This window comes from Magallana gigas, chromosome 1, assembly GCF_963853765.1.
Source record: "Magallana gigas chromosome 1, xbMagGiga1.1, whole genome shotgun sequence".
Classification (NCBI taxonomy): domain Eukaryota; kingdom Metazoa; phylum Mollusca; class Bivalvia; order Ostreida; family Ostreidae; genus Magallana; species Magallana gigas.
Window position 1 is genome coordinate 29,109,817 of NC_088853.1, and position 24,632 is coordinate 29,134,448.

General features: G+C 35.6%; 2 protein-coding genes and 1 long non-coding RNA gene across 4 annotated transcripts; 2 read left to right on the plus strand and 1 right to left on the minus strand.

The window, feature by feature from the left end:
* The first annotated feature begins 477 nt into the window (after positions 1 to 477).
* LOC109620164 (uncharacterized) lies at positions 478 to 10,043 on the plus strand. 2 transcript variants are annotated; one of them, XM_034461163.2, is made up of 5 exons: positions 478 to 637; positions 7,853 to 7,900; positions 8,401 to 8,472; positions 8,662 to 8,754; positions 9,904 to 10,043. In XM_034461163.2, the coding sequence occupies exons 2-5, from the start codon at positions 7,877 to 7,879 to the stop codon at positions 10,030 to 10,032; spliced, it is 318 nt and encodes a 105-aa protein (XP_034317054.2). In that variant the 5' UTR covers positions 478 to 637; positions 7,853 to 7,876; the 3' UTR covers positions 10,033 to 10,043. The 2 variants fall into 2 exon arrangements, with proteins under 2 accessions (XP_034317054.2, XP_034317055.2); XM_034461164.2 differs by lacking the exon at positions 478 to 637 and having other exon boundaries at positions 7,527 to 7,900.
* Positions 10,044 to 10,234: 191 nt separating this feature from the next.
* LOC136273493 (uncharacterized) lies at positions 10,235 to 11,236 on the minus strand. Its single transcript, XM_066077965.1, has 3 exons — positions 10,967 to 11,236; positions 10,683 to 10,764; positions 10,235 to 10,576 (listed from the first exon to the last, which is right to left on the minus strand). Exons 1-3 carry the CDS (start codon positions 11,234 to 11,236, stop codon positions 10,398 to 10,400), a joined length of 531 nt encoding a protein of 176 aa, XP_065934037.1. The 3' UTR covers positions 10,235 to 10,397.
* Positions 11,237 to 19,910: 8,674 nt separating this feature from the next.
* On the plus strand, positions 19,911 to 21,642 carry LOC136273658 (uncharacterized). The gene is made up of 3 exons (XR_010711849.1): positions 19,911 to 20,492; positions 20,592 to 20,663; positions 20,761 to 21,642. It is a non-coding gene; the product is annotated as an uncharacterized lncRNA (long non-coding RNA).
* The last annotated feature ends 2,990 nt before the right edge of the window (positions 21,643 to 24,632 follow it).

Genomic DNA, 24,632 nt, shown 5'->3' on the forward strand with positions numbered 1-24,632 from the left:
GAGTGTCATGAGACGGCTGTACTTCTCGTAAGGTATCAACACAGATTTCTGCATCACGTCCACCATTTTTTCAGGAAAGGTTTTACGATTTTTAACAAGGTTGTGATGCCGAGTTGATTTCTTTTTAAGTAACCTCCTTTTATTTTTTTGGCCGTTTTTTTGTCGCCTAATACGAGGAGAACAGATTTGTATTTTTTAAGAGCTTTTTTCTCTTCTGGATTCAGTAAAATAACACTATGGATGACGTTCGCGGCTATTTCTCCCAACACGTTTAATTGATCTCTGGTGATGGAACTTAATATCAATTTTCTTTGTGCGGGATTTGACTGAAGCAAAAATTCTAAAAAATGTCTCTGTTGTCTGACAGCAGAAGTCATTATAATTATCTTATACCAAAGGTCTACATTTGTTCTTATAAACATGAGTATACTGCAGGGTCCTCTCCCGGAAATATATCTGTTCTGAGTCTAAATTTATCGTCGCCTCGAGGTGACGTGTCTACCACCAGGTAACCGAAGGGACGCTTAGTTGCATCTTTGTAAGCCTCCATCAAGAGTTTAGAACATCCCGGATATAACTGTCGACCCAACATTGAAATTTGGGATGCATCTCTGGCATTTTTCATCAGTATCAAATAGTAGGTATTTAAAGCTATGGTTCTTGATTTTGAACCTTTCGGAAATAAATTCTGTGTAATGAATACTACACTGAGACGTCGGTGGTGACAGCCTTGAGTAAATAAAAGTTCCATGTCGGCATCTCTGACTACTCGATGCATTAAATCGTCCAGCACGATTAGCGTATGTTGTCGATCAGAGGTCAGTTCCTCTATTTCTTTGTTTGTGGGAACCCCGTGATGTAATCTCAAGTTAGAAAAACGCTGCTCCATCTCGTCAAAAAGAGGTTGGTGAATACCGTAACAATACAAAATGTATTTCATTCAAATCAGTCAACAATCGGTAAACAAATCGCGTCTTACCACTTCCTGTTTGACCGCTTATGCACATACTCGAACACGGTTGAAATGGAATAGACATGCTGATGATTTATGTCTTATATCCGAGTATCATTAACCTTCTTATATTTTTTCTGTTTTTAAAGAGGGGTTAGGTAATATGTAACCTATTGCACTGCTAAGTAAGGAAATCCACAGTTCAGAGGAACCGTTCTTTAGAGACAAGTTAACAATTGAGGTAATGATAATGATATACACCACGATCATTTGACAGAAGTAGACAATTTCAGATTTGGGAATTTTATTTCCCATTAAACACCACGATTCTGATGACGAGGTGGAAGTTCTCTCCATGTTAAATAAAATGCTTTTGAATATATAGATACTGAACCCTTCTTATGACCTTGTCTTGGGATAAATGAAATAACGTGAATTACACCAAAAATCGTTATTGTACATACAAGTATATATGTATGTAAATAGTTAGGCAAACTAAAATACATACGGTAAATTAATCTTGAGTTTAAGTTCATTAACAGTAAAAATACATGCGAAATAAAAAAAAAAAAAAATTACGTAATGTACATGTAGATGTATACATTGAACATGGATATTTCAAAATAAACGATGAATTAGAGTAATATTTTTTTACCACATTTAAGACAACTGTATAATCAACCATTCAACGTACATAAATAATTACAAAATTTCACAGAAGAAGCGAAATTATTAGATAATATTTCTCATCATATCCAAGAGATGAAACGATGCGACGGTATAACCCCCCCCCCCCCCCCTTTCCAGTACAACACAAACTTTACAAAAAAAAAAAAAAAGTATATACAATCTCTTCGAACAACAGTGTCATGCATCAAATAATATCAATTACTCGCTTTCCGCGAGCATGTGTACTAGTTCGAGATCGAAGTCATCTATTTCAGCTTCATATTCCTTTTTGCTTTTTACAGGACATAACTCGAAATCTAATGGTTCAGTGCTAACTCCGTCATTTAAAACATTTCTCTTACAGTAAAAATAAGTCAAACCATTCCTTATTTGACGATACGTATACATACTGTTATTTCTAAGTTTGAATCCCATATTTGTTCCAGTCCCCACTTTTTGAGTTTTTAATACATCTCTGAATAAGGCGAGGGGGGCTTTAAGTCTTTTCTTTGAAATTCCCTTACAAGAAAACTTAAGTTTCGTCACCAAACGTGGTTTGATAACTTGAAATTTTCTGAACCTACATTTCTTTGCGCGTCTAAGTAGTCGCTGCGCTACAATCAATTGACTGGAACGTTTCTTCTGCGTACGAGTAGAGACGATGTAAGTCTTCGAACATAAACCTATCATTTCGTCACCTTCAAATTCAATTTTGAAGAGTCCAGGCGTTCTACGATCGAACTTTGCGTGTCTCTCGCAACAAGTGCGAGAAAACCAATGCCGGTCGCAGTCCGCCTCGATCTCTAAACTGTCGACACAGTGACCTTTGGGACTGTGATCGTAAATCTGTCGTAATTCAGGTTTAATCACAGACTCAAAGGTGGGTCCCGAAATGGCCATGTAGGCAGAGTCGGTGTCCATCTCGCAGTATTCAAAGTATGCACGGTCTACAAATCTATCCATGAAGTCATAGTAGAACTGTAACATGTGCAGTTTTGCATACTGCAAGATGAAGTAACCGATCTGAATGGGTAAATTCAGTTTTAATTTTTTCTTACTTTTTTCAATTTCGAAAAGCTCTTCCTCGTCGAAAAGTGTAGATAATTTCTTAAAAGAGGGATCATTTATCTCCATCATGGCCTTTCCTTCACCACGTACGAATTTGACGGTTTGAAACTTTTCTTGGTCCATAATTGTGGATCCGAATGCACTATTTATACCCCCCGCAAACAAAGTTTGGGGGGGTATATAGGAATCACCTTGTCCGTCCGTCCGTCTGTCTGTCTGTCTGTCTGTCCGTCTGTCTGTGCAATCGTGTCCGGTCCATATCTTTCTTATGGAGAAACAGATTGCTTATGACCTAAGGGTGTGTCATGACCTTGACCCAAGGTTATTCGGGCAAGGTCAAGGTCACTGGCAGAAAAAGTGCAAAATTCGTGTCCGGTCCATATCTTTCTTATGGAGAAACATTGGAAGTTCTTACTTCACACAAAGATTGCTTATGATTAAGGGGTGTGTCATGACCTTGACCCAAGGTTATTTGGGCAAGGTCACTGGCAGAAAAAATGCAAAATTCGTGTCCAGTCCATATCTTTCTTATGGGGAAACATTGGAAGTTCTTACTTCACACAAAGATTGCTTATGACCTAAGGGTGTGTCATGACCTTGACCCAAGGTCAATTGAGAAATTTCAAGGTCATTGTTTCCAAAAAGCTAAATTCTGTCTGTGTCATGTCTTGTATTAATGGAAATATTAGAAGCTAAAAATTAACTGTTTTCAAAATAAAGCAGTTGTTATTTATAGAAAATGGACAGTGAAATAGATTCATCCAATATTTTCTATAATAGCAAAAATACACGCGTTATGATTTTTTTCTTAGCGGGGGGTATCAATTGTGAGCTTGCTCACAGTACCTCTAGTTCCTTCTAGTTTACGCGTATCCGCAATTATGGATTTCGTCGGGTCTACGTCGCCTTGACGTCGCGCGTCGCTTACATCGCGAACGAAATTCTTAAAACATCTCTGAGGTGTATATTCAACAGTCTGGTAGATTTTGGTGATCTCCAGACCGTGCTCTATATACCAGCGCAGTAAAGGCGTAGCTATTAACAGTTGACGCGCTCTCGTGCCTCCTACCAGAAGACGACGAGGTTTCGTACTCAGATTAAACCGTTTCGCGTGGTTTTGCATGTGCGAGCCTATGGCGTCAAATGGAATGTCCGTGGTACAAAAGAGAGGACTCATCTCTGAGAAATACTCGAATGGTGTCATAGTCGGGTGTTTAAAGTGATCAGACCAAGCTTCTGGAACCCGAATGTCACATTCTACCATGCCAAATAACTTGCCGCTCAAAACTCCTCTAATGACATCTTCATGTGTCATGGGACCTTGACCTGTAGGTTGCTTTCTCGAGTTGACGAATGTTTTCAACTGAAGGTTAGTGCGAATGTTATTACGGAAAGTACACTCGCGCATTTCAACAACCTTGTAACCTTGTTTTCTGAGGTAACTCGTTGCAAGTTTGGTTTTATTTTGTCTCATTTCTAAGAGTTTGTCGGTTTTGACATGTCGAGTCAACCAACAACGATGACCATGCCAGTAACATCCATGAAACTGCAGCACCGTGTTAGTCTCCTCGTCGTAGCCGTCAACAGGAAAGCGGCCATTTTTTTTTTCTTTACCTGAATTCAGCTTATGTTTGATGGTTTTATATTTCCCACAGTGGGACAACCAATCTAACCAATCATATGCAATTGTATATTTATCTCGTTTCTGAGGTTTAAATTTATCGAGCATGCGCCTACGCACAAAAGCACCGGCGGGCATTTCTTTTCCTATACAGTATAGGTATAGCGCATTGACGTCAAAGCCGATAATTCGACCACATGGCTTTTGCGGATTACCACGAATAAATGACCTTTTTGTTTCGTGGTAGCGTTTGAAAATAATGCTCGGACCTCCTACAATGTTCTGCTTGATCGTGTCGTACAGATCTTCATTTTCACGATCAATCAAAGCAAAACTGGCCCCCTCTTTCGTACCACTTTCAAATAACATTCGACGCGCGAGACCTGGTACCGATATACTACATTTAAATATGTCAATACCGCGCTCGAAATAATATTTCTGTAAATTCTTCACCGCTTGTACGAAAGGTTCGACGTCGAGATTGTTGTACCAGACGAGGAAATCGCGAAACGTTGTCATTTTTTTTCTCGTCCCACACTCTTTGACAGAAGGCATATTCTTCGTCGGTAATGTTGGCATTTTTGAGAGTTGAATAAAAGGCCTCGTGAGGTGGAAGTCGGTCGTAACGAAGTTTGTCTATATCATCAAAAAATTCGTATGGGAAAAAACCCTTACTCTCTTGAACATCGAATGCTCTTAAAAACCCCGAATAATTTATACCGGGACTCAGATATTGAGAGATGTCTAAAAACTTAAAAGTGTTTGTACTGATGCATGAATAAACATTGTTGCGTTTGGTAACGAATGCGCCGTTTTCGTCGAGCCGGAGGTGTTTAACGAGGTAACTCTTTATTTAATTAATATCGTATTTGGCCGAATTGAAACCAATGCATATCATTTGCTCGCAATAACTTTCAAATTCTTCTTTTAATTTTTTGGAAAGCTTTTTTTCTTCATTTATCATTTTATGAATTTCCTCGTCATCTCCGATGCACTCGAGTGCGTCTTCACAAATTCTCTCGTCAAACACCGAGTCCTCGAGGGCGCTAAACACATCAGAAAACTTTTCTTTAGTTAACTCGGTTGCTTTTTGAGCGATTGTTGACATGTACTCTACCATTTTTTCAACAAGAGAATCAATGTTTGATTCAACAATGCATAGGGGTTCGGTGTGGTCTTCTACGTTTGAACAGACGCTTACGGATACGGGGACGTGCTGTTCCGTATATTGAAGACTTGCACTGTTCTGACCAGCATCAGTTGGTACAAGCATAGATTCAAAGTCGTAAACTAAAAACCATTCATACAAACGATCACTGGGATTAACAGTGATGCCGTATTGTTCCAATTTATCAAAAATTGTGTTTGGAGTAGAATAAAAAACCCCTGGAAATTGTCTTTTTGTTTTCATCATGCACACACGCTGATGTTTTTTCAAATTTTTTAAATGCCCAAAATGACGATGACAAGTTTTGCACTGAAATTTTTTGGCATAAGTGTCGAATTTCGTAATGTATGACAGATGATGTTCGAAGATATTTAAGTAAATGTCATTTGAATATTTACATTTTGATTTGTAAATAACTTGTGCAGAACCATCTTCTTGTAAAGAAAATAAGTTGACATTGATTTCGAAACATTTTTCGAAATAAACTAGTTGATCTAAAGTAATACCAGGAAACGTTTTTGAATTTGAATTTATGTCTTTGCTTTGTCTTTTGTTAAAGGAGACCCATTTTTGAAATAGCTCTTGTGTTTGATCCTCCAACAAAGACCAATCTTTATTCTGGTGATATGCTAAACAGCGGAAAGCACAAAGGTTGTCTTTATATGCATAACCTTTACTATTCGTTGTCATTGAAATGACTGATTTCGATTGACTGATGTGTTCAGGCACAGTAACTCTACCGTTACCAAAAACAAAATTCAAATGATATGTAACGATGCGGACATTTGTGATCAGAAATGGTTTCCACTTTGTATCGGGACGCTGCCGCAAAATATAATCAGTGATGTTTAATTGCTGCATGCGATGCTGTAAACGTTTTAAATGAATTCTTCTCGATACGTAAATGGGACGTTCAAATACCTCTTGATTGTGATAAGTTTTAAAATACCGATATTCACCTGTTTCGGTGTTTTTCAATATTAAACCAAATTCCAAATTTAAACGGAAGGCTTTTTGTTGACGGTCATAAATTTCGTTTCCTGCTTGCATAATTTCGGAAACGGTGAAATGATTATCGATCGGAAATTGTATACACTATAAACATTTCCTTCCTGGTGTCTTCTTAAGATTAAAGAAGCATTCGTCTCATATACTTCCTTTAATTGTTCATCAATTCTGTCGCCTTCCCCCCATGGCGGAGACCCATTCCCCCAGGGTCTGGGTTGTAACAGACCTGCTCCTACTTGAACATGGTCATTCATCTGATGAATGTACAATGTTCGTCGACAATCAAATTTTTGATGACATGTCCGACACGTATAGCCAAAAGAAGAATCCTAAACGAGAATTTAAAAAAAAAAAAAATTAAGCTTCATTGTAGCAAAATACTAGTATACGATTAACCATCAATTTCGTAAAATGTGTGTTAGATTTGTTTTATTTTACCTTCGGTGCGTGGTCTTGTTTTTGTTGTGTTGATGCATTTGATGATCTTTATTCATTGTTCTAAATTAAAAAAAATAAATCAAATCAAGATTCATGTGATGAACGAATTATGAATACGAACTTTTAAGAGATTGTTTCCTCAATGCAGATATATATATATATATATATATATATATATATATATATATATATATATATATATATATAATAGATATAAAATTTATAATTATGATGAAAAAAAAAAACCTCAAAGGTGTTGTCTTGTGCTGGTGTCGAAGGGATTGATGCATCGTTGTTCTGCTTTAATTAAAAAAGACAAGTTAAAATATAAAAAAAAAAAAAAACAACAACAAAAAACTATGAATTTGAAATCAAAAATATTCAAGAAAATAAATGTCATAGATTACCATAGATCTGTTGCTTTTGTTTCGTTGCATTGACGTCGTGGATGTTGTTGGAAAATTGTTCTAAATAAGTAAAGAAGTATGAGAGAATTAGAAAGAGATAAGATCTGTCCTTTTTTTTTTTTTTTTTTCTTTTTTTATTATTATTTTTTTTATTTTAAACAACATTTTTTTTTTTCGTAATTATTATATCATTATAAAGTTTTGAATGGTGAATACAAAAAAAAAATGTCAAACTCGGTATATTAATTAAGATGTCTGGATCATTCTACTAATCGATATTTTTAAGTGATCGTTTCCTGTGTTGAAAGGAAGTAACTGGAATAATCTTTTAAAAATCCCGGATGATGATGTGTATAAAGGAATATAGATGTACACGTGTACTGCTTTTCCAGACGGATTAATCACAAATACTGTGTTTTATATGTAAAGAGTAAAAGAAAAAGGGATTTTTTTAGTCTATCCAAGCATATAAATAAGCCTGCACTCAATGTATTTTTTCACTTCCTAACTTATACCTATAGTATTGACATCGAGGACGGAAAAAAATGGCAGGAAGAAAAGGTGGAAGTGTAAGTATTTAAACATACATGTATTTTATGAATTATGTAGAAGTATTTTTTTTTTTTTAAAGATTATTTTCATCTTCCTGCGATGTCATCTAATATCATATGAAACGAAAAAACTATCTTTTAGGAAAATTCTTTACAACAGATGTAATACAACAAAAATTGTTAAGTGAAAGAATAAGAATGTTTTTAAGTCATGTAAGCTAAAAAAAAAAAAATGGATGCTAAGGGACAATAAATCATTCTCATGTACATGTATCCTCATTCATATATTTTCTTTGTTGTATATCTAATGTAAATGGTGTCATGGATATTCACAATTTAATCATGTTTATAAAAAGTAAAAAGAATCATTATCAAACAATGCTAAGTTCCTTACACTGATATTTACCGCTACTATCAAATTCAACGTTATGCGAATGAGTGGTACATGTACATGTAATGCTATATCGGCAAACTTTATAAAAGTAACACCTTTCATTATTTATTCGTTTCAATTTCAGACCAATGATGTGTGGTTAAGTTCCCGGGTCATTATGATCGAGTCTACCCCTAGAGGGCCTAGATTTCGCCGGGTATGTTTTTTATCATATTGACTTTTTTTTTCTTCTAATTTCTATTTTTTATATTGTAAATATTCTACGATCACAAAGAAATGTAATATATAAACCATCGATTAAACAACAAATGTTAATGAATGACAAACACATACATGAAAATTATGTTAATAAAGAAAAAATGTAATTATGCATTTTTTTTTGTAGGTGAGGAGACGAATTAACTTCTCCTCGGAGGATGGGGATGGCGCATGCGCAACCCGTACACCTGCAGCGTCCCCCCAAATTCCTGCAGATACGGTACATATATCTTATATTTTCATTAACAACGATTTTCAAAATGTGGTACTATACCTTGCATGTCTGCTGGTGTCTTTGATACTTTCTCTCGTCCAAGAATTCAGCGCAACAGTTATCACACTTAAATAATTTATCCTTATGCTCCATGTGGACATGTAATGTGCGATGCGATGAAAACTTAAACGTATAGTCACAGTAAAAACATTTAAACTCTGCTTTGCATACTCTAACATGTCGATCGTAATTGTCTTTTCGAGTAAGTACCTTTTTACAAATATCGCAACGAAAACTATTTGTTTTATCGTGTACATTTTTATAATGTCGCTTAAAAGAAGAGCTGTTACAAAACGACTTGTTACATATAGCACAAAATGTCTGCATAATTCACAGTCTTTCATTCAAATGACATTGAACACCTAATTAAACAATGAGTACATTTTCCTCAGTCTTATATAGTACATCATTAGTCATACACATGTATTACATTATTTTACTTGGATAATCTTTTTCCGGGTTATGACTGAATTCGTCATGTGTTATCCGAAAGTAAACAATGACGGATCTAGGGACGGCGCAACGGAATAACATTTCTTATATGTAAAAATGTGTAAGCTTCCGAGGGAGTCGCCCCGGACCCTCATCAGGGCCATACCCTTAATAGACCTACTGTGCGGGGGGGGGGCTTCATTACACCCCCCTACCTTTTACTGTACCATCTCGTTGCGAAATTCCTGGATCCGCCACTGGTTAATGTATTTCATGTAAGGTCATCTTTAAAATTGTTTGGCTGTGCTCTCCCGGAAAAACGAAATATATATATTTTTCTTTATTCCTTTTATCTTGTCAACAAATATTTTTTAAAAATTTGAGTCGGGAAAGCACAGACAAACATTATTTTAAGGATGATCTAACCATGATTATCTAGAGGACCTGTTTTATAAAAAAAGAACTTACGACTACGACCAAATTTAATTCTGCTAATAACTTTTTTTTGTATATATATATATTTTTTTTTTTTTTTTTTTTTTTTTTGCTCGTAGTCGTAAATTTTTTTCTTTAGAAAATACAGGCCTCAGTTTTTTTTCCTTTATTTTATACATCCTTAAGTTTTCTTGTTCCTTTCATTACATTATAATTTATCTTTTCCAGACCATAGCTGAAGAAAGTCTTCAGCAACGGGTGCTGAGACTCGAAGAAAGTTTGGAGGCGCTCCGAAAGGAGATGGAAGGGAGGAGAATCCTCCGGAAGTTGAATGTTTGCAATTTTTGCCAAAATTAAAATGTTTTAAATTTCAACCTGTCTTTTTCAATTCTGTTAACGGTTGAAACAGACTGTAGCAATGTACTCAAAATTTACAAAAGAACCACTGACACAATAATACAAAGATTACAAATAATTCAAATATTTATATTTCGTTTATTAAATACATAAAGAATTTCGAAAAGTCAACATGTTTAAAAAAAATATCATGATAAGATCATTTTAATATGACAGTCTGGTGGGTGCGCGCCTCTGTCTGGTTGAGCGGCGGAGTGGTGCTGGTTGTGGCGCTGGCATGACTGGTGGAGGTGTGGGGGCTCGCATGTGTAGATCTTGGCCTCTTCTCCTCACACATAAAGTCAGAATGATCACTAAAAAGAAAGTTAATCGTTCTTAAAATCTCTCATCACAACCGCGTCGAACTCGGTTAGCGACTGCGACTCTATCTCGAGGTCCACCCGTCTCCTCTGACACCTTCTCTTAATCACACAAACGATCATCCCCGAGAAAATGAAAACCACTACACCCGTCCCTCCAAGAATAACATATATCCAAGGTGTGTCTAAATAAACAAAGGGTGGCTTTAGAAACAACTTCTATATAAGAGTAATTTAAATAATCCTTTATTTTATTTATTTAAAATTATTTATTTTTTATTCAAAACTTACTGAATGTAATAACTCCCAATTCGACGGTTCTTAGGGTAGTTGTTGTTATCATGTCTTTGACCCCACTGCTGTGCTGAGCGTTCTGAAAAAAAGAGAAAAAAAACATAAATTTCAATTTTTATTAACTTTTTAATTTTTTTTAAATAACATCGATTCAATTAAAAAAATTCTTGACGATATATCTCCCTGACAAGTTTTCTTTTGAGAATTAAAATTATTGTTAATTTTTTTTTTATGACGTAGATAACTAATTAAATAAATAAATAACAAAAAAATATAATTACCTGACAAGTGAGGGAGCCTATGCGGACCGTCGTCCAGGGGTTTGTTTTGATGTCATCACAATCAGCTTGTGGGTCGTGGATGACCAGTCTGGTCAGTGCTAAATATCCCTCAATGTTAATCTCCCCCACTGCCCTCTCCAGGATGAGTAAGTTTGCCATGGGGTAGTTTCCGCTCTCAAACTCCCTCCAGTCCCGGCACTGCACTACCCCCTCTGACACTCCGCACCGCGCATCAACGTGAACCACCAGAATAACTAGAATCATGAACATCGTGTCTCTTCGAATTTGGAATTAAGATGGCGAATTTTTTCCTTCATCTCTTATATAATACATAATGACACATTCCAATTAGGGGTGGAATGGTCATTTAAATTACGAGGTCATGAATTTTTCCCCCCAAAAATAAATTCTAACAGTTGATAATTACAAGGTATTATTGTTTTTTAGAGTAATAGCAAAAAAAAATGGATAAAAGGTACATACATAGTTTTTTAAAACTAATAAAAGACGTTCATCACCCCTAATTAATAAAATGGAACTGATCCTTGACCAGTGGAAGTGTCCATATTGGTAAAGTTGCCCCAAGGTTAAGAAAAATAATTATTTACAAAGAAAATGATTAATAAACGATTAATAAATGTAATAAATATTAAAAACAATAAATCTTAGTTGTATGGCACTTAAATTATTTGATTCCGTAGAAGTTCAAAGTCGGCAAGTTGAAGAATTCGATTCCTTTGCCCCCCCCCCCCCCCCCCTTGTGAAAGTCGAATCACCCAGGCGCTAGCGGCGCCTTTGATGTTACTCGAAGACTATCCCCTCGCGTAGCGGACCAGCTGGACGGTGGGTATATTACGCAATGTGTATATACGTCTGTAAAAGGAATGAATATACACGATTCTTGTATGGCACTTAAATTATTTGATTCCGTAGCAGTTCAAAGTCAGCAGGTTGAAGAATTCCATTCCTTTGCCCCCGCCTTGTGAAAGTCGAGTCACCCAGGGCTAGCGGCGCCTTTGATGTTACTCGAAGACTGTCCCCTCGCGTAGCGGACCAGCTGCACGATGGGTATATTACGCAATGTGTATATACGTCTGTAGCAGGAATGATTATACACGATTCTTAGTTAGTACAGTCGTGAATGGAGTTTGCTGAACATTACGACTTTATTCTCGTGAAAGTATTACGTTTTATTTAAATCGTAACATTTTATATAAATTGACACTGATTTTACTGAAGAAAAGAATTATTATTAATTACGTTGTTTTAAAAAAAGATGATTTTACTGTTGGGATTTTTTTTTAAATTTAGTAACCCTTAAACCTCAATTGTATTCTAAAACTTAATTCTTTAATGTGAATATACAAACATCGAGAGATAAACACAGTTAAAGAAAAGATTAATTAATTGTAGGTTTTTTTCTTTGCCCCCCCCCCCCCCCCCTCATTGTTATAATGAAATTTAAATTGAAGCAGCGTCTGAAAGAGAGAGAGAAAAAATAATGATAAAATTTTAAAAGGGAACATCTATTACACGCTACTGTACACCAATTAACAATCATGATAATTTACCAGGTGTTGTTGTGCTCCTGCAGAGAGGACAGCCACAGGACTTCTTTAATCGCTGGAAACATGGCATACAACAAGCTATTTTCTTGCACTTGTAGCATATATATATATATATATATATATATATATATATTTAGCATACATTTTGCTCCTCACAGCAAAGTCTGCATTCAAAATACGTTATCGGAAATCTTGCATGCATGTAACCCCACCTCACCTCTCCGGATTGATCATTCGTTCTGTTGTTCATGATTTTTTGAGGGGGATTCGTATAAAAGGAGGGTTCTGTACTGGTCGAGTTTTAATACAGGGCTTTTTTTGTTTTTTTTTTTTATACAAGAAATCTGTTTAGTTTGTTATTACGCTGATTTACTCAAGTACTACACGGGTGGTCAGTTTGAGAAGGTGTAATAACATCCTTCATCTTTGATAAAACACAACAATTCCATTGTAACAAATGAAATGATAGTTTTGAGTTTATTACAAAGAGAACTTAATAGATTTATCTGTGTAAATAATGTCTGTGGGTTAATTAACGTGTTTTCTTTTTCATTCACTGACACTACATGTATCGTCTACTGAAACATCACATCAATAGAGTTAATCCACATTTACTTAAAATTTCACTTTTAAGTAAATAATCCATACAGCGTCATTGTTTATAATTCCCCTAATTTCTCACTACAAACAATGATTTTTTATTTTTAATGATGAAATTTGGTTTGGAGGAAAATGAAATTAAAAAAAAAAAAACAAAAAAAAACCAAAAACACACATAATTTATTTGAATTTTTCTTAATCAATACATATCATTTATAAAATCAGACACCAAGCGATCATTAGCATGCGTATTTAAATCATAAAAGTCATGTACAATGTTATTCATGGAACGTCCTTTAATTCTTTGTAAGATGAAATAAATACAATAGTGTCCGCACAAGGAAGAAGTCACAGACTGGATTCTGGAATCGATATATTTATATCTTGGTCTATTGAATATTAGAATACTTTGAAATCTCCTATGATAATGTTCCGGGGGATTTCCGAGGGAATCAAAGAACTCCATAGATCCTTTTGAGGGAAAATGAAAAACGACCCAATGTAAACCTTTTCCCCCGCATTCGTCTGTATTCACGATCCAAAATTGGTGCTTTTTTGCAACAGCAGGTAGGTCGTCGCTGCATACGACTTGAACGTCGTATGATGATAAATAATGTTTCAATTCGTAATTGTTCATTTGAATATAATGCTCCTAGACTGATCAATGTAGAGAACCTGTGGGAATTTTCCGTATAATATTAAAGTCACACTCTCGGGAAGGGGTAAAGCGAATTTTAATTCTAAGCGACAATGACCTTTCCGCTTCGTATTAAAGTCGATGTAGGGATTAATATTCAAGACATATAATGCATTTCCAATGGGATATTCCCCTCGCTCTACACTTACGTGCTCTCTTCCTTGAAGAAGGGTTTGATAGGCTTCCAAGTACGCGCCTGAGTTGTAATTCGGTTGTATAGGTTTAGAGGGTAGTGATTGCCCGTCAACGTAGAAAGCTACAAAGTTACAATTAAAATGTTGAAAGTTATAAGGAGATTTCTTATAGTCTCCGTTAAAGGCGCTACTGGACACCATTCTTTCTCCTTGAAATACGTCGTCTATGGTCAAACTGAATTCTCCCTTAGCGATGGAAGCAATTTTCAAATTAGAAAACAAGTAGGGATACACGGCAGGGGACTTCTCCAACATTTTCACATGCGCCATGGTAAGGGCGGGATTGGGTCGCTGAATGCAGAGTTTAAAACTGGCATCGATAATTTGTATTTTGTAATCTTTACCCTCAGCTGACTTTAATCTAAATGAATCCTTACTAGGCCATAGTTTTAGGGAAAGTGCTACCCCGTTCAAAACCAAACGATCTTGTTGAAAAATATCTACGTGTAAGGAACCTTCCAAGTCTAAAATTTTTCCACCTTTGGTAAACTGATATCTTTGAAATAAACCGATGTTTATCCCTTTGATCGGGTCCGTATCGTCGGGAACAGAGGTGTCTTTAAAGTAGAGCTGAGACTGATGCACTAATGATAATTCGTTCCCAGCTGTTACACTGGAGTCTGCTGTAGACTAGTGTCCACTTGAGAAAAGATGCTGTGTAGAGGTAAGTTAGTCAAACCAACGGCATTCTCTTCGGTGATGGGGGTGTTCAGCGGGCTTAGTATTCTTAGCTTAATTTTTAAGCGACTGTTCTGAAGGTCCATGTATCCGGTGGAGAGAGGAGGAATGTTGAATTCCAAAGCAGAATACTCAGAAATTTGATTGATAGGTCTAAACTCTACCCATTCTCTTGTAAGTATGGTCGTGTCCGTCGGCGGAGGTTCAAAGATGGAGAGCTGATTCAGATGGTTTTCATTCATGATTAATCGTCGAATTGCGTGGTCAGCTTTGGCTTCTTGGTTCTAGGTTTAGAGTTTGCAGGTCTTCCCGGTGGACGATACATTTCTCGCTTTCTTAAAAATTTTCGCTTTTTCGGTGAGGAGTTGTCGTTTTCACGTTCCAGTTCCGATTTAGCCATTTCGATTGCCTGAGCTACTGGGGTCACTAATTTCACGAAAGGGTGATGGTCCCTGGAAGGAGTTTCATGTCGGTGTTGCGAGCCGCTCCCCACAATGTACCTCCCTTTATAATCCGGACGCACCCTGCCAGCGGAAATGTCTTCAAAATGCTTGATCCATTTATTAAAATCGGGAACGTAAGGAACCCATTGCATTTTATCGTAGTCGTACACCTCTACTGAGCCCATGGTTTCTTTTTCCGCAAACACAAGACACACGCAAACGATTCAATACTTGTTGGAATAGGTCTTAACTGTTCGTTTCTTATAAAAACTCTGATGTTACGAAAGTATTGTTTATATATATCAAAGTAGAAGGGAGGGTTATAAGACTCCTTAATGTCCTTTGTTACATCGCAAGCTCGCAGAACCGGTATCATATTATTTCGAACATAACTGTCTTCAACTAAATCGCAGCATACGTACACTCGAGATACCACATTTTCTTTGGACAGACGAATGTTTACCTCTAAAAGTGCGCACTCCCAAGAACCGGTCAACATGTATTGCTTAGGTAGAGTAACGATAAAATCATCGGGAGTATTAGAGGGATGAAAATTTGACGAGTCTTTCCCGTCCAAAAATAAATACACAGTCATGTTTAAAGCGAATCGTGGCTCTTCTCTCTTATAACTTAAGATCCTCTGTCTCTCAAAATACGAATGAGTATCCTCGCTAAGTAATAATCTCTCAAAAGTCTTGGAATCAGTTCGCAGTGAGAGAGTAGTGTCTCTTTTTTTCTTGCAATTGAAATCCTCGGACTGATCAATTGTCTCATAACAAGTCGCCAACGTCGGAAATGAGAGCGATCGCGAGGTAAGATCGGAACATGTCCTTGCAGCAAGTGAGCCACGACATCGCAAAGAGCTAATATTTGTCGATCGCTTGCACTAGGAATCATAGTGCGCTGTCGACTGCGGTTAGCTTGTCTGAGAACTCTCAGAAAATTGGCATTCTGCATTATATTAGATTGCTCCATTCTTTTATTTTTTAAAAGTAAATTCAATGCTATGATTAGGTTTTATTAATTATCATATTTTATATACCACATAATTAACTCTTCTTATAATGCTTCAATGACGATCTGGGTATGTAGCTGTTAAATTTTTTAGGCCACCCCCACCATTTAACTAAAGCCTGATTTCCTTTATATCGCAACACCTTCTCGATTCTATACATGACGTCTCTGTCGATGAGTACTTTTTGTAATTTTCCTCCGTAAAATGTCCCTTTTATGTCTTCACCATCTATGTCCTGTAAGTGATAAAGGGGTATTCTCTGTTTGACCATGCGCGATTTAACGACGAAATATTCACCTGTCCACCTCTCATCGTATTCTCGATCAAATGGCTGTCTCAGATGAGAAATGCGAACTTTATCACCGACTTTAAAATGAAAACGCAGAGGTCCAGATATATTTATTTCTGATTTTTTAACTTTACTTCTGGGAGCATGATCGTACATGTTCATCCATATAGATGCTTCGTCCTTCTTTTTCACTTGTTCGGGCGCCATTTTGATGGTTCGGTGATAGGTGGCGTTGTAACTCTTTGTGACATTAGCTAAGACATCAACCCATCGATGAGTCTGATTTTGAGTCATGTATCGACTCAATTTTGATTTTATAGTTTTAATACCTCTTTCTTTTCGTTTTGAGAACAGAAATGAGACACACCATTTTCTTTTAAAAGCTTCTGAACATCTCTATTCATGAATTCGGAACCTTTGTCGGTTCGTATTTTCTTGGGCTTGTTAGTTTTTGACAACAAAGAGGCTAAAGCGCGTGACATCTCGCTACCTTTGGTGGATTTTAAAGCGACTGTCCATGCATATTTCGAAAATACATCAATGACAAAAAGAAAGTAACCAAATCCATCGTTTTCTTTGCGATACGAGTTCAATACGGCCGTGTCAGCATCCCACTGATAACCAATCTCTGGAACGACTACTCGCACACGTTTGAATTTTCTATTAATCTGTCTATGTAGAGTAAACGTTTCCTGTTTTTGTAACCAGTTCTTGACTTTTGTTCGACTCAGAACATATTTTCCCTCTTTTCGTACGGCACGATATAATTTTTCTAACCCCCCAAATGACCCTGGATGCTTTGGGTTGTAATAAACGGACTCTAAATATTTCTCGTACGACATGTCTCTACCAAACATTAAAAGAAATTGTTCTTATAAACACATCTCGATTTCTAAAATTGTTGGAAATACTACGTTGTCTAAATCTTTCAATCTCTTGATACCGGTGATAAGGACTGTTCCTCGCAAATGACAGGTGAAATGAATACCATCTCGTCGTAACATGACTGCGGGAAACAACTCCGGGTCGTATGAAAAATTCAAACTTTTAGACAAGGAACTTGCGTTCACTTTTCCAGATAATTTGTGGCAAGCAGACGCAGTGACTAGTCGTACGTTTTGCAAACGTACATCGTATCCGAGTTTCTGTATGACGCGTGCATACTTTCTCAGTCTTTTTAAACCTTGACTGAAACTTTCACAAGGACCATTACAATTTATTTTCCCATTGGAAAATATTAAACAATTTCCTCCGATTTTCCTATTCTGGTAAATTACACCCGGAAAGGACCTAGGGTTGTAACGTACATTAATTAACTGTTGAGTCAAAAAGTTGAGATTTAGTACACAGTTCATTTCTCCCTGATAAACCACGTTAGTCAGCCTCATGTTGAAATCATAAAATGATAAACACCCTTTCCGACTTGTAATTTTTATGAACATATCCTGATGGTGTAATATTATTATATAACAATTCGGAAACATGCTTAACAATAACACATATCATACAACAAAAAAAGAAATCATGTTTAACAACTTCATTTATTGACATGTAAAACTACATTTTACACCCCAAGCGCATGTAATATGTGATATATCGACAACGGTTTTACTGCAAACGATTCATAATGAAAGGGAAACAATACTGATAAAACATACACATAATTCTAGAAATATTTACAATTATATTACAATATTCATGCTAATTATTATTCTTTCAAAAAAAATTTTCCCTACACCCTTTCTTTTCACCAATTGGTATAATCCAGCGGGTTACAGGTAGGACACTGGAGCAGGCCTAATTGATTCAAATGATCATCGCGCATGAAACATGGAACGAGTGAATCGAAGTCAGGAATAGCTTTCCCTATTTCAGCCACATGAGACTTCAACTTTCTGTACTCGATCGGGCGAAGACAAAGTCCTTTTTTCGTTGGAGCAAGTGGTTCTTGGCCAATTGGTTGCCAGTACTGACGAATGTCCACACATGGATTGTCCTTTTTAATTGTGCAAAAAATGTTGGATCCAATGTGGTAATGTAACTCTTCATTCTTGTTCAAAGCATTATCAATCATGTCTAAAGCCATTGTCCATGTTTTAAAAATGTCTGGTTTTAAACTTATTCCCTTGCGGCTAGGATATCGATCGGATTCCCATTCGCGTAGATCTACTCTGTATTCGTTGTCTTTCGTCGTGTATACCTCCACGAAGCGTCCATTTTCTAACGATAACTTACAGCAAGAAGAAATCATGTTGTCACCGTGAATACTGCTGTATAAATGACGGAACACTAAAGTCTGTTCCGGAAAACGGAACAGGATGGTCGTCATATCCGAATCATAATGTACTTCCTGCTACGCTAATTACCTTCCTGGTCTACACTGCACCTCAGTTTGGAAACACTGTCATTTCCGAACATTTGTCTGATTGGATTATAACATTTAAATGATTTCATCTTATGAAATAAATACCAGGTCAAATGGAAATTTGTTTACTATAATAATTACATTTGATTTTATTCTAACAAGGATGTAAGAATAATGTTACAACATATTTAACTCAATAGTCTTTCCCGTCTGACACCATGTTAGCATAAACACAATTCTTTGACCAACGAAAATGTTCTTTGTAGGAATCATCGAAGGGTTCCCAGTCCTTGAGAGACAATCCACACGAAAAACAGGTGACTCTGTCTCCAATTTCGGTGTAGATGAAACCAGCTTTAGCCAAGTCCTTCTTGTTGGGGCCTTTGATGAACTTTGGCCAATCTCTAAAGCTGGCATAACGTTCGGTAAAATTGGCATATTTTGGGTGTTTCCATTCGTTCCAGTTTAGTAGGAAAGGTGAAGAGATGTTATGGATTGACCTCCCTGCATTCATGAATTCGCCTGAGGTTGCTCGTGTGCCTGTTGACAAGACAAAATTTGCAGCGGGAGCCAATCTAGAAGGCACAGGTTCCGACGTAGTAGGCTTGGAAAACACTGCAGAATCTGTCTCCAAGCAATGGGAGTAGTAATATATGGTGCCCAATGACACCCGGTAGGTGGTCACACCCGGTGCGGTGTGGTTAATTTGTGGTTGTGTGGTTATGTGGTTAATTTGTGGTTGAGTGGTTATTTGTGGGTATATGTGGTTATTTTGTGTGGTTGTTTCATGCATGTGTGGTTGTTATTTTGCATGGGTTTAATGTTTTTGGTTATGTGTTTATATTAGACACTTAATATAAAACACCACATCATAAAATATCAGTATGATCATGGTGATATAGGTGGATAGATGACGAATATATAACAAATATAATTAATTCCTATATTTTACATCTTAAGCTTATGTCTTTTTATTATCATAAGCATTGTCTTATGTTTTATTGCATGCATAATGATGGTAATTAGTGCATTAATCACTCTTACATTACCACATCATAAATATGTCAGAACGATTAAGGTGTATGTGGTTAAAGAAGTATATGTTGAGTTCGTGGTAATTTGTAAATGTAATAAATGCACAAAAAGCGACCATTAACATACATTTTATATATTTTTTTATTAATATAAACATGAATCTTTGTACATTTTTGGTAATAAAACAACTATTAATCCATACTTTTACTAATGTAAATAGGAAGGATTAATTCATTGTTTTACAACGTAGCTGTTATTTTTATTACATTCTTCCCTATATAAGGTGAAGATCATATGCAAAGTTGTTTCAAATCATTTAGATGAAATATGGATGTGATTTTAGAACAAGCTAAAACTTCTTTAGAACGCAACGTAAGTGAATTTATGGATGTTAATAAGTTGGAAGAATGGGCAACTTTAAATGGTTTGCAAAATGATACTGTGGTACAGAGAAGAATGAATGTTTTACAGAAAAAATTTATTTGTATGGTTTGTTCTAAAAAGTATGCCTACAAACATACATTAAAAAGACATGTTCAAATTGAACATTCGAACAATTTTCGTTTTGATTGTAAAACCTGTCAGAAAACATTCAACAGGAAGGATGTATTGTTGAGGCATTCCAAGAATTGTCGGAAGAAGGTAAGAGATATTTAATATTATTTTTTTTTATTATTATTTTGTTAATTCTTTTCCTTACACATGTATTTTTTTTTCTCATTCATATTTATCTGTTTATAGAAAGATAACAAAAGTTCAACAGAAAAAAATGTTAGAACAATCAATTCCATTGCTTCTGCAGTTGAATCTGAGGTAAGAAACAAAAATATGTAATTGAAATTATTTTTTTTTCTTGTTTACTTTTTTTCTTTTTTAATTGTGTAGTTTTTAACTATTCATTTGATTGTAGCCTTTACCTACCAGAACCCAAGAGTGTAATATTCCTACATCAACCATAGATACGACGGAAGTGAGGACAGCCTCAAATACACCTGCTGCTTCAGAAAATGTAGCAGAAGAAATGGATATCTCTACTTTTTCTGGATTAGAAGTAGGAAACACACCTACATCCGTTGTTGAGATGGAAACAAGGGATATCCTTCCTGATGTAAGGGATGGAGAGAAAAATACCACCTCTGTAGAACCGAATGAAACATCAAAAAAGGTTCGATGTAGATTATGTAATTCTTATTTTGATAACAGGAAAGAACTTATCCATCATAGATTAATGGTGCATTTATCTGGAAAAGGAGATTATCCTTGGGAGGAAAATGATGCACCCTGGATCAAAGATGGGAATGTTGATCATGAATTAAAAGAGTTTTATAATTTATATAATCCTTTAATTAGGGAATACACAGAGCAAAAAACTTTAAATGTGGTATATAATTATCCCCTTTCACCTTCTTTTACACTTGATGATATAATGGTATTTGCAAATAAGATTTACAATTTACAACAAAAAGCATTTCGCCTTAATCTAGTGTTTGGGTACATTTTATTTAATCAAGAACTAAATGAATATCGTTATTTTAAACCTTATCAAAACAGTGAAATATTTGATTTTCCTTTATACATATCGAAACGTAAAGATCTCCAAAATTTTGAGAGGAAATTACAAGAAATAGATATCTGTAGTTACGTATTGAAAGATCGTCCTAACACAAAATGGAGAGTAGTTTTAGTTACAAATGTTACATTTTTTGTTTATTTTTTAAAGCATATTTTAGGTGCACCAACCTGTTTACCAGAGTATATTACAATGAAAAAAAATGCAATTATTAGCCTTCATAAAAATCCCAAAGATTCAAAACTTTACAAGGATAATTATGTTTATTTAGATGTTTGGAATATCATAAATTAAACTCTTTTCGTGATGCATTTGAAACACGTGTAAAGAAATGTTTTGAAACTTGGTGTGAGTTTATGTTTGAAAAAGAAATATATGATGTTCGATATATAAATGTTACATCATTTCAAGGTGTAGCTTTAGAGCATATTCCGCTTGTTGAAGAATGTTTTAAGGTTAATATAGATATTTTTGAATTAGATCAAGAAGCAAACACTCATATAGTTTACAAGTCTCCATCCATCTATGATGATCAGATGTACTTGAATATGTATGAGAATCATTTATCATACATAACAAATATGAAACGGTATGCAAATAAGTATGTATGTTCACTTTGTCAAAAACATTTTACTACTTGCAAAAAACTCCACCGACATGAAAAGGGGTGCTCAAATAAAACACTTCATATATTTCCTGGGGGATTTAATGAAATAAAAAACACAATTTTTGAAACATTAAGAGAAATTGATATTATTATTCAAGAAGATGATGAATATTTTCCATGGTTCATTGTTTTTGATTTTGAAGCTATTTTAGAAAAAAGCAGTGCTTGTAAATTAACTTCTAAATTAGAACTTGAAAGAATTCATAAACCCATTTCAGTTAGCATATGTAGCAATGTTCCTGACTTTGAAATGCCGTATTTCATATTAAATGAAGATGTAGAAACATTATTAAGGGAAATGATAACCTATATGGATTCAATTTCACTAAAAGTTTTTCAGTTAGCACAAGAAAAATGGTCTATTGTTTTTGAAAAATTGCATAGGCTTTTAGAATTTTGGAAACCAATTGGTAAAATTCAAAGCAGAAATAATGATGTTAATGAAACAAGTGAAAGATATGCACTGGAGTGTCAAGATTTCGAACCTCCATCAAAACGATTTCTTAAAAAAATTCAGAAAAAAAATGTTTATGAAGATTTTCAAAAACGTCTTGCAGAAGGTGATTGGAAAATTGATTATAATGATCATTCTACTGACTCTGATGGAACTGAAAGCGAGACCGAGTCTTTGAATGAATATGATTTGGAAAGTGAAGATATTGTTAATGAAAACAACAGAATTCGAAATATGATGTATAACTATGTTCAGAAATTATTAACAAATTTTACAAATTATTGTATGCAAACTCCTGTTTTAGGATTCAATTCAAGTAAATATGATATAAATCTTGTAAAAAATAAACTTACTAAAGTTTTAGGTATGCATGAAACAAGAGGCCCAGGGGCCACATCGCTCACCTGAGCAATTGGCTAGGAAAAAGCACATACCAGATCATATCAGAACTGAAAGTTTACTGAGGGGGGGGGGGAAGGGGCTTGAATTTAAACTGTCCAGGGGTCATGATATGTACAAACTTGAATCTAATCTACACAATTTAAGGATAATTCCCTATAAATATCATAAGGTTTCTTCATATATTCCTATGTAAAACTTTTATAGGTTATTTGTCCAACCCTACCCTTGGAGGTCTTGTTGTGAATTAACTTGAATCTACACTATATGGGGACGATTCTACAGGAGTTTCATCTTTTGTCTCAATGGTTCTTGAGAAGAAGATTTTTCCTATATATTCCTATGTTAAAGTTTGATCGGCCATTTTGGCCCCACCCTACCCCTGGGGTTCATGATTTGAACAAACTTCAATGTACACTACCTAAGGATGATTCCTCATAAGTTTCATCTTTCCTGGCCCAGTGGTTCTTGAGAAGAAGATGTTTAAAGATTTTTTTGTTACATTCCTATGTTAAACTTTGATAAGCCATTTCGGCCCCGCCCTACCCTTGGGGGTCATGATTTGAACAAACTTGAATCTTCATTACCAGAGGATGATTCCACAAAAGTTTTATCATTCCTGGCCCAGTGTTTCTTAAAAAGAAGATTTTTAAAGCATTTTCCTATATATTTCTATGTAAAACTTTGATCGGCCATTTTGGCCCCACCCTACCCCAGGGGTCATGATATGAACTAATTTGAATCTACACTACCTGAGGATGATTCCACATAAGTTTCATCTTTCCTGGCCCAGTGGTTCTTGAGAAGAAGATCTTTAAAGATTTTTCCTATATATTTCTATGCAAAACTTTGGTCGGCCATTTTGGCCCCGCCCTACCCGCAGGGGTCATGATATGAACAAACTTGAATAAACACTACCTGTGAATGCTTCCATATAAATATGATCAATTGTGGCTTTGCTATTTTTGAGAAGAAGATCTTTAAAGATTTTTCCTATATATTTCTATGTAAAACTTTGGTCGGCCATTTTGGCCCCGCCCTACCCCCAGGGGTGATGATATGAACAAACTTGAATCTACACTACCTGTGAATGCTTCAATATAAATATGATCAATTGTGGTTTTGCTATTCTCGAGAAGAAGATTTTTAATGCATTTTCCTATATATTTCTATGTAAAACTTTGGTCGGCCATTTTGGATCAGCCCAACCCTCAGGGGTCATGATATGAACAAACTTGAATCTACACTACCTGAGGATGCTTTCATATAAATATGATCAACTATGGCTTTGTTATTCTTGAGAAGATTTTAAAAGATTTTTCCTATATATTTCTATGTAAAACTTTGGTCGGCCAAAACCAAACCCCGGGGGTCATGATATGAACAAACTTGAATCTACACTACCTGAGGATGTTTCCCCAAAAGTTTCATCTTTCCTGGCACAGTGGTTCTTGAGAAGAAGATTTTTAAAAGATACCACCATTTTTTCATTAATTCCCAATTATCTCCCCTTGAATGAGGGCATGGCCCTTCACTTGGACAAAATTAAATCCCCTCCACCCAAGGATGCTTTGTGGCAAGTTTGGTTGAAATTGGCCCAGTGGTTCTTGAGAAGAAGTCGAAAATGTGAAAAGTTTACAACAACGACGATGATGACAACGACGATGACAGACAACGGACAAATTGTGATCA

Excerpts from the sequence above, each read along its gene's own strand:
- LOC109620164 (XM_034461163.2), top strand. The coding sequence starts at position 7,877 with ATGGCAGGAAGAAAAGGTGGAAGT. Across the intron at positions 7,901-8,400 it reads CAGGAAGAAAAGGTGGAAGT|ACCAATGATGTGTGGTTAAG; the intron begins GTAAGTATTTAA and ends TTTCAATTTCAG. Across the intron at positions 8,473-8,661 it reads GAGGGCCTAGATTTCGCCGG|GTGAGGAGACGAATTAACTT; the intron begins GTATGTTTTTTA and ends TTTTTTTTGTAG.
- LOC136273493 (XM_066077965.1), bottom strand. The coding sequence starts at position 11,236 with ATGTTCATGATTCTAGTTATTCTGGTGGTTCACGTTGATGCGCGGTGC. Across the intron at positions 10,765-10,966 it reads TAGGCTCCCTCACTTGTCAG|AACGCTCAGCACAGCAGTGG; the intron begins GTAATTATATTT and ends TCTTTTTTTCAG. Across the intron at positions 10,577-10,682 it reads ATTGGGAGTTATTACATTCA|ACACACCTTGGATATATGTT; the intron begins GTAAGTTTTGAA and ends TTGTTTATTTAG.